The following is a 14909-nucleotide window of genomic DNA, read 5'->3' on the forward strand; positions in this document are numbered from 1 at the left end:
TAATGTACAAAAATATCAACCAATATCAGCCGATACCAATATGTGATGACCAAAATATTGGTATCGGTAATAAAAAAATAATATTGGTCGATCACTAATATATACCAGCATGTCTTTGGAGTGTGGGAGGAAACCGGAGTAGCTGCAGGAAACCCACGCAAGCACAGGGAGAACATACAAACACCGTGCAGGTAGGTTTTTGGTTGGAATTGATGCTGCCAGGCAGAGCTGCTGACCACTAGGCCCCTATTTTCAACATTTTGATTCCCTTCTTTTTTTTTTTTTTTTGCAGCCTTGTGCTGCTGATCTCCTGCAGCCTTTCTCAGTCTGCATGCTCCCACTATAGCACATTATTGCTTTAGAGTGCCTTCCTGATAGTGATAAAAGTGGAAAATGCACCATGTTTGTTGTCAAGGCTGCATAATTTGGAGCATCTCTGTACTGCTGATCTCCTGCAGCTTGTTTGCAGCCCTTTCTTGTTTACATAAACTCCAGTGATGGCTGCATGCCATTTTCAGGGCAGGTTTTCTGATGGTGACAACAGCGGACCACCCCTGTGTAATGTGCGCTGAGTAGGCCACTTTTAGTTGCCATCGGAAGTCAAGGTGACAATACAGGGGGACAACTGGAAGACAGGGACACAGCGTTGTCACACAATTATAGGAAGTGCCTTACCAAGGACTACATAGCAGGATAGGCAGAGTATTTTGTTAATGGAAGCTGAAGATTCCATCAGAAGCCAAGGTGACAACGCAGGGGGACAACTGGAAGACAGGGACACAGCGTTGTCACACATTAATAGGAACTGCCTTACCAAGGACTACATAGCAGGATAGGCAGAGTATTTTGTTAACGGAATCTGAAGATTCCTTTAGAAGCCAAGGTGACAACGCAGGGGGGCAATTGGAAGACAGGGACACAGCGTTGTCACACATTAATAGGAAGTGCCTTACCAAGGACTACATAGCAGGATAGGCAGAGTATTTTGTGAATGGAAGCTGACGATTCCATCAGAAGCCAAGGTGACAACGCAGGGGGACAACTGGAAGAGAGGGACACAGTGTTGTCACACATTAATAGGAAGTGCCTTACCAAGGACTACATAGCAGGATAGGCAGAGTATTTTGTTAATGGAAGCTGACGATTCCATCAGAAGCCAAGGTGACAACGCAGGGGGACAACTGGAAGAGAGGGACACAGTGTTGTCACACATTAATAGGAAGTGCCTTACCAAGGACTACATAGCAGGATAGGCAGAGTATTTTGTTAATGGAAGCTGACGATTCCATCAGAAGCCAAGGTGACAACGCAGGGGGACAACTGGAAGACAGGGACACAGCGTTGTCACACATTAATAGGAAGTGCCTTACCAAGGACTACATAGCAGGATAGGCAGAGTATTTTGTTAATGGAAGCTGACGATTCCATCAGAAGCCAAGGTGACAACACAGGGGGACAACTGGAAGAGAGGGACACAGTGTTGTCACACATTAATAGGAAGTGCCTTACCAAGGACTACATGGCAGGATCAGCAGAGTTTTTTTGTTAATGGAAGCTGAAGATTTCAAAAGATTTAAAACGACATTACAATATTAAAGCATATATCAAATTTTGGTGCATGGGTTCACATCCACTTAGATAACTGCCAGCAGCAATTCCGCTCTCCTCTGTATCTATGAGTGTTATGTTCAGAAATCTTCTAATAAAGACAGCAACAACCATCTAAGAGGGGATTTTCCCTGATTTTAAAGAGATTTCATTCAGTTTTTCTTATGTCCCTGGGACAGGGAGTGAAGGAAAATCTTTTCAATGGGATATAGAAAGCAAATGAAAATCTGTCAAAGGTTTAACCACTAGAACTTCGGAAAGTTTTACCCCCTTCATGACCAGGCCATTTTTTTGCCATTCAGCACTGTGCTACTTTAGCTGAAAATTGCACGGTCATGCAACGCTGTACACAAATGAAATTTATATATTTTTTTTTCACACAAATAGAGCTTTCTTTTGGTGGTATTTTATCACCATTGGGATTTTAATTTTTTGTTATATAAATGAAAAAAGGCTGGCATTTTTGGACCCCTATCCCCCTCTCTCTGTTATAAAACATATCCAATACAAAAATAAAACAAAAATCTGATTTCTTCATAAAGTTTAGGCCAAACTGTCTTCCAGGGATTTCCCCTCACTTTCTGTGATGGCTATGGAACAGAAATTAAGGGGAAATCTCTCCAGTTGGACATATGTGACAAAATCTGATGGGTTATAATAGCCCGCCCTTACTATATCAAAAATAACATACTAGCCCATTATGTGTAACTTACCTTAAAACGAAGCCCCGACACGGACCCCCGGACATCGATGCGGGCGCTGCCATGATCCCTCGTCGTCTCTTCCGGGTTCGGCGACTCCGGCGCGCTGATTGGCCGGAAGAATCGGCTCCAGCGCGCTGATTGGCCGGAGCCGCGATGACGTCACTCCCGCGCATGCGCGGGAGTGATTTTTCCGGCAAGCTCCCGGCAACTTAATTGAAAGTCCCCCCGGACCTTCAGAGCGCGAGCGGCTGCATGCACTGTAAATATCTACTAAACCATGCTGGTTTAGGAGATATTATTTGTACCTACAGGTAAGCCTTATTATAGGCTTACCTGTAGGTAAAAGTGTCAAAAAGCGGGATACAACCGCTTTAAAGCGGAGTTCCACCCTAAATTTATACTTACCTCCATCTTCTTGCTCCGGGTCACCTGAAAAACAAATGGATAATCGCAATTTTTTTTTTTACTTACCTCATATAGAAGAAAATATACTTACCTTACTTCCTCTTTCTCCCCTCGGCGGCCACGGCGATTCGTCACTTTCTGGCTTTGCAATGATTCCTGATAGCTGAACGTCATCACTCCCAGGAATCAATGCGCCTGCACCGGCCCCGCTCGTCACTTCCGGTGCGCGCGGGTCATTCCCTTCTAAACAGCTTCTGGGCATGCCCAGAAGCTGTGCAGGGATGACGCGCGTGCACCGGAAGTGACGGCGGGGCCGGTGCAGTGCATCGTGGGACCGAAGAAGATGGAAGAGGACGCAGAAGAGGATCGCGCTGGCTTCAAGCTGCCCATACCTGAGATGGCAGCGCTGGACAATACATTTTCAAGGTAAGTATTTCTCCTAAAAGGTAAGTGCAACCCGGGACAGATCAGAGGCTATCCATTGTGGAATGTACTAGCCCTGACTGCCCGGGGGTATTTTTATTAAAAAAAGTATTCCCAGGGTGGAACTCCGCTTTAATGTCTATCTTAAACCACATTGCTAATTGCATATTGTACTTGTTTGTAGCGTAAGCACTGAAATTTGTACTTAAAACTGTAATTTTGCAACTTTTGGAAAATGCTAGTAAAAACTTGGCTGTGCCAGTAAATTTTGAGTGTCGTGTCAGTGAATTTCAGTCTGGTAGGTTGGCAACACTTAAGGGCAGATAGATTCCAGGAAGTAAATGCTACATCAATCACCTGCCCTTACTCAAGATGGCCACGGCCAGAAATGCTAGAGAGTGTTTTTCAAACTGATTTCCCAGCAAAATTAAGCACGGAGACATGAACTGATTGGCAAGTTTGGTTTGAATATTAAAAATGAACTAAATAGTGCTTTTGGTTTGTGGTGTTTAGATGCAATGTAGTTCCGCTTTAAATTACTGTCAATGTAGCTGTCACTGCAGCTGGCATTAAACATACATGCCCCCTGGGACCGCTTCTGTTGGACACACCTGTGCTGTCTTCTGATGGTTCTCAGCACTCACTGATTCTTCAGTAACTGGCACATCCTCCGTGGCCGTACTGTGCTTTCTCTCCTCTGCACATTGCGTTCGTTCAGGCAGGGATCGTGGGTACTCGTTCACATCTATTCATGGAAACATGCAGAAATATACATCAACACAAGCCCGAAAAAACACAATAAAGTTTTTATCATAAATTTCTCCCTAGTCCAACTGTATCTCAAGATTATTGTAGCCTTTATAGACACACAGGAGGGAATTAAAAAAAGAGCTGGGCAAGCACAAGATTGCACCACTCTTTTAAACATTGCATGGGCTACTCCTAATTACCAAAAGGGCTTTGATCAATTAGGAGTGATCTTCTGCAGCACAGAAAACGGAGAGCTGGAGCTTCATGTCCCCGCCCCCTGCTTAGCTCAGAGTGGGAGGGAGGAAGAGGGTTGTCAACCCTGCAGACTCTGCTCGTGTAGTGTAATCACTGCACAGGCAGAGAATACTTCTGCTGACAGCTCACATCCCCTACCACAAGGCAGTCACACCTGGCAGGAATCTGCAGCAGTTTTCTATATAGAAAAGTGCCATATTCCCACTATAATTAGAGGATGACCTAGGCTAGTATCTATGTCACGCTGAAGTAGAAACTGGCGTGAGTGGCAAAGATAGACCTAAGACAGATCTATCTGCTTAATGTGGCACATGCCATTCCTGACAGTATTCTGCACCAGAAGATTAGTTAATTCCCCAGAAAGCGAGCACTCAAAAAAGGCAGACAGAAGACAAATGACTAGTCACCAGTAATCCAAGTGAAAAAACATCCGACTGCCACATACCGGCTCCATTCAAGCCACGCCCCCAACATGTTTCACCCTGGGACCTCCATGACTAAGCCCCGTGGGCGGGCCAAAATGCATCAGCAGAAGGGTGTGGCTTGGATGGAGCTGGGCTAAAAGCGGTTCACTACTACAGCTATGGGCTGAACTGGGGTGCGGCTTTTGGATGTTGCCAGAATAAGCTCCATCTTCTGCCTGCACCCACACAGGAGTCATCACTGGACTACTGGATGTAAATCTAGAGCGGCACACTAAGTTTTACATGGTCTTAGTAACAGGGCCGGATTAAGAGCATCATGGGCTTGGTGCTGAGGATTTTGAAGGGCCTTAAGGGCCGTGCCTTGGCATGCACCCAGAGGAGGAAGGGTGCAGCCATGCATGCCTAATTCAACATGGGATGCTGTCTCTGAAGCCCATAAACACATCCATGCATCGGCAACTGTCCCTCCTTGTCCGGCCTTCGTGCTGTGTGGGGAGGGTCTGAGGGAGCTGCCTGGGGAAGCGAGCATAGAAGCCAGACTTCTGTGTTTACAAGTGACAGAAGAGCGGTAACAGTGAATATGGCCAACCCGGGGCCTATATAAAGGTAGAGGCCTGGAGCTGCAGCTCCAATAGCCCCTACGTTAATCTGGCCCTGCTTAGTGACCAGTATTGTTTGTGATGTCCCTGCAGCTGATCTTTCCCTTATTGCTGACTGATAAAACCTTGTCCAGCACTGTGTCTCTGTGTGGAGACAGCCAATTTGGTAGAGGCAGGGCTTTGCTTCCTCATGTCAGGGCATCCTGCAAGGGTAACAGTGGGCACAGTATCCATAGTACTGACATCACCAAATCTCACTCCAAATCTCCTAGCGGTCAGAGGTTAGATCCTACACTATAGATACATAACATACAGAATGTGGAAAGCCTATTCAATTTAAATGCCAACATCCCTACTACTGATACAAAATAAACCAAAATATTCCCCATGGGACATGAGGCAATATAAAGAATCACATACAATTCCAATAAAAACAAAATATGTTAGCTTTATTCACAATACATATACAAATCGGTTTAAATTCCATAATGCATTGCATACTTGTATTTGTACAATATAGCAATGATCACAAGATGCCCCAATGTCCATGGTTGGGGTTATATAAATACACTTTCCTTAAATGTTTGACTTGTTTACACTGTTCCCAAACCAGGACAGACCTGATGCATTTCAGAAAATCCTTCCTCAGGAGTATATAGGGTATGCCATTGCTATAAAGAACAGCGGCAAGGCAATTGTATTCCTGTTTTTAATTTTGTCTTGTTTCTTTCCCTTTTGTAAAATATGGAATGTGAGTATGGTGTGCAATTTCAAAGAAGGGACATAAATGTCTATCAAAGATTAGGTAATTAAACGCTGTAGAATTACATTGTAGATAAGGCATACCGAAACACGTTGGATCTGTCCTGGTCTGTGAACAGTGTGGACAAGTCAAAAATTGAAGGAGAGTGTATTTATATAACCACAACTATGAACAACAGGCAGGGCCGGATTAAGAGCATCATGGGCTTGGTGCTGAGGATTTTGAAGGGCCTTAAGGGCCGTGCCTTGGCATGCACCCAGAGGAGGAAGGGTGCAGCCATGCATGCCTAATTCAACATGGGATGCTGTCTCTGAAGCCCATAAACACATCCATGCATCGGCAACTGTCCCTCCTTGTCCGGCCTTCGTGCTGTGTGGGGAGGTTCTGAGGGAGCTGCCTGGGGAAGCGAGCATAGAAGCCAGACTTCTGTGTTTACAAGTGACAGAAGAGCGGTAACAGTGAATATGGCCAACCTGGGGCCTATATAAAGGTAGGGGCCTGCAGCTGCAGCTCCAATAGCCCCTACGTTAATCTGGCCCTGACAACAGGGTATCTTGCGAATATTGCTATATTGTACACATACAAGCATGCCAACTATTATGGAATTTTAAACCAATTTTTATATGTATTATGAAAAAAGCTGATGCATTTTGTTTTTATCGAAATTGTATGTGATTCTTGTATGTGAGTTACTAATGTTTTTCTTTGAGACTGCGGTCCCAGCTCTCTTCAGGTCATTGACCAGGTCCTGCCATGTAGTTCTGGGCTGATCCCTCACCATCCTCATGATCATTGATGCCCCACGAGGTGAGATCTTGCATGGAGCCCCAGACCGAGGGAGATTGACCATCATCTTGAACTTCTTCCATTTTCTAATAATTGCGCCAACAGTTGTTGCCTTCTCACCAAGCTGCTTGCCTATTGTCCTGTAGCCCATCCCAGCCTTGTGCAGGTCTACAATTTTATCCCTGATGTCCTTACACAGCTTTGTGGTCTTGGCCATTGTGGAGAGGTTGGAGTCTGTTTGATTGAGTGTGTAGACAGGTGTCTTTTATACAGGTAACGAGTTCAAACAGGTGCAGTTAATATAGGTAATGAGTGGAGAACAGGAGGGCTTCTTAACAACTTTAGCTCCGGAGGATTTGGCCAATTTGTTTTCTGCTACTTTTTTTTTTTTTCATACCAAAAATATCGCAAAAAGCGTATTTTGATTGGTTTGCGCAAAAGTTATTGGGTTTACTAACTACGGGAAAGATTTATGTCATTTTTATTGTTTTTTTTTTAACTAGTAATGGTGGCGATCTGCGATTTTTTTAGCGGGACTGCGACATTGCAGCGGACAGATCGGACCCCTGACTGACATTTTTGGGGGTACCAGTGAGATTACTACAGTAATCAGTGCTATAAATATGCACTGTTACTGTAAAAATGACACTGGAAGGGAAGGGGTTAACTTTATTGGTGATCAAGGGGTTAAGTGTGTCCCTAGGGGCGTGATTCTAACTGTTAGGGGGCGTGGCTAGTGTAGTAACCAAAGAGACATGCAATCCTATACATTAGGATCGCATAGCCTCTCTGCCTACTTCAGTGAGAATGACAGACGGCTGTGTTTACATCAGCCGTCTGTCTTTCTCCCTCTCCTGCGGGAGATCGCGAGTGGCTGGCGGACATGGGAGCCGCCGGTCACTCGAGCTAGGTCCCCAGGGAACGAGCCGCCAGCGCGCGCTCGCCCCCTACAGGCTCATGGCCAAGCGATGTAGGTCTATGTCGCTTTGCCCAGCAGCGCCAGACTGCCACAGTAAATCCTCGTTAAGCGGTTGGCAAATGGTTAAAGAAAAAAATAACAGGTCTGTGAGAGATGGAATTCTTACTGGTTGGTAGGTGATCAAATACTTATGTCATGCAATAAAATACAAATAAATTATTTTAAAATCATACAATGTGATTTTCTGGATTTTTGTTTTAGATTCCGTCTCTCACAGTTGTTGAGTACCTATGATAAAAATTACAGACCTCTACATGCTTTGTAAGTAGGAAAACCTGCAAAATCGGCAGTGTATCAAATACTTGTTCTCCCCACTATATATATTGCCTCTAATTTCCCATGGGAAATATTTTGGCTTACTTTGTACACTACAGATATACAACTATGAAGCTACAAGGGTGCCTAGGCACCTTCATATACCAGGAACTGCACTGAATATCTTTAGTTCCACTTTTAGGGCCCCATTCACACCAGAAACTGCACATAACTCCGCATTTTTGACTGCATGTTTGCATGCATTTGAAGCACGCTTGACACATGCTTTACGTGTATTTGACGTGCGTTGAACGTGTTTGCATGCTCTTTGTGCTGCGCTTAGCACTGCGCTTGCAGTACTTTTTTCTATACGTTTTTGGGCTTGACTTTCCTGGCTTAAAAAACAACAGGAGACTGAGCCCAGACAATACACAATAAATCAAAATATTGGTGAAAAGAAATCCATGTTAAATATATATAAAAGTCCAATGTGAAAAATAGTGTCTGTATCCAAGAAGAAGTGCCTTTGTGCCTAATTCCACAGGAGAATACAGTATGGTGGGTTTACAAATCATCCAAAGACATTCATTTAGTGGGTATGTGCTCTCCTCCACCAGCACCACATGCACAGCCCACTTACCAGATAACCCTTAGGCCCCTTTCACACAGACGGACCGTTCAGATCCGCCTGTCCGTTTTTTTGGCGGATCTGAACGGTCCCCCCATGCATCTCTATGGGGGATCAGATGTCAGGGGAGACAAGTCCGCTGACACCCGATCCGATCCGTCAAATCTGGACGGATGGAAACCCTATTTTCCATCCGTCCAGCGGATCGGATCGGACGGGATCAGGTGAGAACGGACTGACGGTCCGTTCTCACCCGATTTCCCCCATAGAGATGCATGGGGAACTGACAGCTGTGTCTCCACACACAGCGCGGAGACACAGCTGTCCTCCTGCTGCTCAGCGGGGGATCGGTGCCTCGATCCCCCGCTGAGAAAAACGGACTCCATCCAACGGACGGAGTGTGTGAAAGGGGCCTTAGGGTATAGCGATTAATCATTTATCCCGCAGTAGCCTGGACCCAGATCACTGCGGCCGGTTATCTTGATTTTAAATGTAAGTCGCTACTTTTTTAATTAAATGTTGATTCAAACCTACTACACTATAAGCCTCTTCATGGTTTCTCTGCATGTTTGGGTCCTGAATCGTTACCTGACATTGAGTGGATTACTGCAGGATATATGATTAATCGCTATACCCTAAGGCCCCTTTCACACAGCCCGTCCGTCGGATGCACTCCGTTTATCTCAGTGGGGGATCGATCCGCCGATCCCCCGATGAGCAGGTGGATGACAGCTGTTCTCTGCGGAGACACAGCTGTCAGTTCCCCATGCATCTCTATGGGGGAAATCAGATGGGAGACACACAGAGGGGCCTAAGGCCCCTTTCACACAGGCGGACCGTTCAGATCCGCCTGTCAGTTTTTTTGGCAGATCTGAACGGTCCCCCCATGCATCTCTATGGGGGATCAGATGTCAGGGGAGACATGTCCACTGACATCTGATCCGAGCCGTCAAATCTGGACGGATGGTAACCCTATTTTCCATCCGTCCATCGGATCGGATGAGAAGGGACCGACGGTCCGTTCCCATCCGATTTCCCCATAGGGGGAACTGACAGCTGTGTCTCCGCACACAGAGCGGAGAACAGCTGTCATACGCCAGCTCATCGGGGGGATCGGCGGATCGATCCCCCACTGAGAAAAACAGAGTCCGTCCGACAAACAAACAGTGTGAAAGGGGCCTAAGGGTTATCTGGTAAGTGGGCTGTGAATGTGGTGCTGGTGGAGGAGAGCACATACCCACTAAATGAGTGTCTTTGGATGATTTGTAAACCCACCATACTGTATTCTCCTGTGGAATTAGGCACAAAGGCACTTCTTCTTGGATACAGACACTATTTTTCACATTGGACTTTTATATATATTTAACACGGATTTCTTTACACCAATATTTTGATTTATTGTGTATTGTCTGAGCTCAGTCTCCTTTATTTTATTAGTCCAAAGCACATCTATTGTTCAGACAGGGCTGCTCAGCACTTTTTATAATCATTTTTCTATTTGTATTTACAATTGAATCACATCGATATTTATACTCATTCTCAATTCCACTAAGAATTCATTTATTTATTTATAATCACCAATTTATTTATTATCAATTTTATCCTGTGCTCAATTGCTTTGGTGTGTATTGCACTATTTTTTATTTCCTGGCTTAAAGGGGCACGGTGCAGTGAATTTGAAGCACATTTGTATCACTTTCCCTGCATTTGCAGTACGGAAAAAATTCAGCATGCTCTACTTTTTTTTTTTTTTTTTTAACTGTGCTGAACTGCATTGCAATGATGGGGACTATGCCCATAGGATTACCTTGATTTCGAGCGGTCTATGCAGCTGCAGTGCAGTTCAAAATGCATCCAACTGCATTCGGTGTGAAAGGGCCCCAGAAACTGCAAGTAACTGAGTGTTCTTTCCCTGTACCTATGCATGCATTTGATGCGCATTTCACATGCAGTTGACGCATGTTTTTCTATCTGCATTTGTAACTTCCTTCTTCTTTCTTTCCTTGGACTTCTATGTGAACGGGATGCATTGCAGTGCGTTTGCATGCGTTGTTTTATGTTTAGGTTATGGGAAAATGCAGCATGCTGTACATTTCTGCACTGCACTGCAATGATGTGAACTATGCCCATAGGATAGCCTGGATTTTGGACTGTCTATGCCACAGGTGTCAAACACAAGGCCCGCGGGCCGAATGCGGCCCCCCAGGCCATTTCATGTGGACCTCTCCTGCAGCACCCCGCTTGTCTCTGCCCCCACGTTGTCTCAGTAGTCGGCAGAAGGGAGGACATAACTCCTTTTCCAGATCCAGTGCTTCTTTGTGCAGCTGCAGAAAGGCTCGTCTTTGTCCAACCCCCCACCCCCCCGTCAGCAGTCGGCAGCAGAGAGGAGGGTAAAACAAGTCCTCCAGATCCTGCACCTCTCTGTCCATCCGCAACACCATCTTGTCTCTGCCTCCCATGGTCTCAGCATTCAGCAGACTCTGGAAGCTGACTCCACCCCTCCTCTGGTCCTCCTCCAGTCCCTGTACTTTCTTTCTCCCAGATCCACCTGCATCTTCATCCTGGCAGCAGCACAGGGTAAGTGGGTGCACTGTGATGTAAGGAAGGGTGGGTGACTCTTGACTTCTGATGGGGGGGGGGGGGCTCTTGACATCTCATGTAAGGGGACGTGGGGTGCTCTGGACATCTAATCTTACAGATATAACCGGCCCTTTGAAGGCAACCATAATGCTGATGTGGCCCATGATGAAATTTAGTTTGATACCCCTGGTCTATGCAGTTGTAGTGCAGTCCTAAATGCATCCAACTGCATCCCACTGTGTTAGGGCTCTTTCACACGGTCCGCCTCCGTAGGCGGATCCGTGTTGCTCAGCGGGGATCGCTTGCAGTGCGGAGAGGGAGGTGTCACAGCCGCCGCTGCTCTCTATGGGGAATCGGATGAGAGCGGACCGCCTGTCCGCTCTCATCCGATCCCATCCGATCCCCAGGACAGATGGAAAATAGGGTTTCCATCCGTACGGATTTCACGGACAGGATCGGATGCGGGTGGCAGCGGGTGTCAGCGGACATGTCACCGCTGACATCCGCTGCTCCACAGGGCTGAATGGGGCATCCAATCAGATCCGCCTAAAAAACTGACAGGTGGATCTGATCGGACCGCCCTTGTGAAAGAGCCCTTAGGTGTGAAAGTGACCTCAGACAGGAAAAGTCAAACGTACTTTTTTTTTTTTTAAATGCAGCACATATCAATACATGTGCGTTATGGCGCGCTGCATTGTGGGTGCCTTGCCTTCTACTTTACAGGGGGATAGGGTGCCATTAAAAATGAAAGATAAAATGTAACACCAAGCTGTGCGGTATTGTAAGTTTTTACACACCAATGTGAAGGGACCGGAAAGGTTTAACTGTATGCGATTTTTACCTTCTGCTTCTGGCTTCAGCTTCATTTCTTCAGCAGTCACCGTGCTATATAATCGCTGAAGACGGTCACTGAACCCTGGGGAGTTCCATGAGTTGCGAAATTCCGGGATTTTCTATTAAAATTCAAATACAGGGAGATTATTAATCAAACTAAACCAACAAGGGAAAATAAACTGTGTGCTAGGGTACTTATAAGGTAGAACCCTTGGGAAAAGTCAGAAACTCGGTCAACTCTTTATTGTTGAATATGTTTCCATTGAGGAGATTTCCATTCTCTTCCTTTCCCATCTTACATGTTATCAGGACAGGAAATAAGAGATCCTTTAGGCTACATTCACATGTGGGTGTAGCGGATCGTGGGCAGAATCACCGCAATTCTGCCCGCGATCCGGAAATCAATGCAAATCGCAGGACGCATGTGCGATGCCCGTGATTTGCAATGGCACCCCAAACGCTGTGCGATGTTCCCGCGATTTCCGCAAGCCGAGTCGCGGTAACATCATGCAAACAAAATTGCGGGACACATGACGCCCCAAAGAAGCTCTTGTACCTTTTTTGAGCGTCATGCGTCCCGCGATTTTGTTAGCGCGATGTTACCGCGATTCGGCAGGAGGAAATCGCGGTAACATCCCACAGCGTTTGGGGTGCCATTGCAAATCACGGGCAACGCACATGCGTCCTGCGATTTGCATTGATTTCCGGGTCGCAGGCAGAATCACGGTGATTCTGCCCGCGATCCACTACGCCCACATGTGAACGTAGCCTGACTGAACGGGGACACAGCAATAAAAGCCCAACAGAGGTTCCAAACCTTCCGCACTCTACTGACAACTAAATGTCAACATTTTCCTGCTTTAGGCCTCTTACACACAATACTCCTGTTTGAGCATCTCCTCTTTCAGCTGTAAATTTCAGGTGTATTTGTCTTATTGAAATGCGTGCATTTTCGCGCATTTGCGAGCATTTACGAGCATAAGCGTTCGCGCAAATTTGCGTCTTTTTGCGGTAATGTATTCTCGCATTCTTGTAAAAATATGCAAATTAGCATTTTCCAGATCAACAGTATGTTTGCGTGCGTTCATTTGTTCGCAATTGCGCATATTTGCGCGCATCAGACATAAATTACTGTCCAAAAATGCAGATTTTTCTATTTTGTTCTTACTGAAGAATGCACGGCGATCATTTACGCGCCTGTGTGTATAGACACATTACTATGAATGGGCTGTATTTTAGCTCAGAAAAAAAAAAAGATGTACTGAGCTTTTTTAGGCTACGTTCACATCTTGGCGTTGCTATTTACAGGCGTTTTTTCAGGTGTTTTTTACAGGCGTTTTTAGGTTGACTAGTGACCAATGGGAAAAAATAAAAATGCCTGTAATCTGCCCAAAAAGAAGCTTGTGTACTTTTTTGAGCGTTGGGCATTTTGCTTAAAATGTCAAAATGCTCAGATGTGAACAGGGGCCATTGAAATGAATAGGATTTGTCTTGTTGGGTGTTTTTTGAGCTGATCCTATTGCAGAAAAACGCCCCAAAAATGCCCCGAAAGGCCTACATGTGAATTTAGCCTTAAGCTGCAGTGTGCAGGAGGCCTTAAAGTGATTGTAAACCCATATTGTTTATTTTTAAAAATAACAAACATGTTCTCTCTCTGTACAACGGTTTTGCACAGAGCAGCCCCGATCCTCCCCCATTGACACTCCTGGCTCCTTCCCCAGCTGAGTGCCCACCATAGCAAACCACTTGCTATGGAGGCACCTGTGCACGCTTGCTCCCGAGCCACGCTGTGTGTGTCCAGTGACATACAGAGCACGGCTTGGCTCCTCCCTTGCTCCTTCCTCACTAGCTGTGATTGACAGTAGCAGGAGCTAAAGGCTCCCGCTGCAGTCTCTCAGCCTATGAGGGGGGCTAGAGCTGTTGCTCTAGGGCACAGCAACTGGATCGAGATCCAGCACAGGTAAGTATAAAGGGGGGGGGGGCGGCTGCACTCAGATGGTTTTTACCTTAATGCAGAGAACGCATTAACCTCCCTGGCGGTCTGATTATGTCAGTATTTTTGAATGTTAAAGCGGTACATTGTTTTGCATGGAAATCTGTTGTTTTATATTGTAGGCCTGTAATTCTTAGGAATAAAACAGTAAAAGTGAATACAAATTATTAATACATTATTTAATACAATTAATGAATTATTAATAAAAAATTATTAAATATAAAAAGGAATAAAACAGTAAAAGTATAGGCAGTAGTGATCGACCAATATCGTTTATTCATTGCCGATACCGATATTTTGGTCATCGCGTATCAGTATCGGCCGATATTTTCTTGCATTAAAATTTTTTATATTATTTACTTGACAGGTACTCCTTGTGGAGGGATCTGGGGTGTCTAAAAGACCCCAAACCTCTCCTCTGCACTTAAAAGCATTAAAAACACCAAGTTTGGCTGTTTTGAATGCTGTCATTTTTTTAAATCTGGCGCCAGACAGTACCCGGCAGTGATGTCATGACATTACTTCCAGGTTTTTGCATGGAGACCCGATCAGAGCCGAATGCTCCCCTTTGGACAGGAGACCCAGGCGAGCCGCGGAAGGTGTCTTCTCCCACTCCTTGTAATGACAGCCGAGCGGCTTCTCAGCCGCATCTGTTGTCATTACAAGACGGCCGACCGTCGGCTATGGACGCCGGTACCGGGGTGATGCCTCTAGCTGCAGGCATCACTCCGGTACAAGCACTTTCCCAAAATATCGGTAACCTCGGGGGCCGATCCGATATATCGGGGAAAAGTGCATATCGGCCCCCGATATAGATCGGCTTGGCCGATAATCGGTCGATCCCTTATAGGCAGGGCACTGGACAAAGCACTAGGGACAAAACTAAGGTGAAATGGTTTGATAGAGTAATGTAATCCTAACA

General features: G+C 45.7%; 1 protein-coding gene across 3 annotated transcripts in view; it reads right to left on the reverse strand.

Moving 5' to 3' along the window:
• Positions 1–14909, reverse strand: part of NHEJ1 (non-homologous end joining factor 1) — a 269454-nt gene that overhangs the window by 18805 nt on the left and 235740 nt on the right. For all 3 annotated transcript variants that reach the window (XM_082260111.1, XM_082260112.1, XM_082260113.1), the window contains exons 6-7: positions 12002–12113; positions 3752–3885 (exon numbers count right to left, since the gene is read on the reverse strand). In XM_082260111.1, coding sequence (XP_082116237.1) covers positions 3752–3885; positions 12002–12113 — 246 coding nt within the window. The remainder of the gene's footprint in view (positions 1–3751; positions 3886–12001; positions 12114–14909) is intronic.

Source organism: Pelophylax lessonae (genome assembly GCF_965119305.1).
Source record: "Pelophylax lessonae genome assembly, chromosome: 6".
Lineage (NCBI taxonomy): Eukaryota > Metazoa > Chordata > Amphibia > Anura > Ranidae > Pelophylax > Pelophylax lessonae.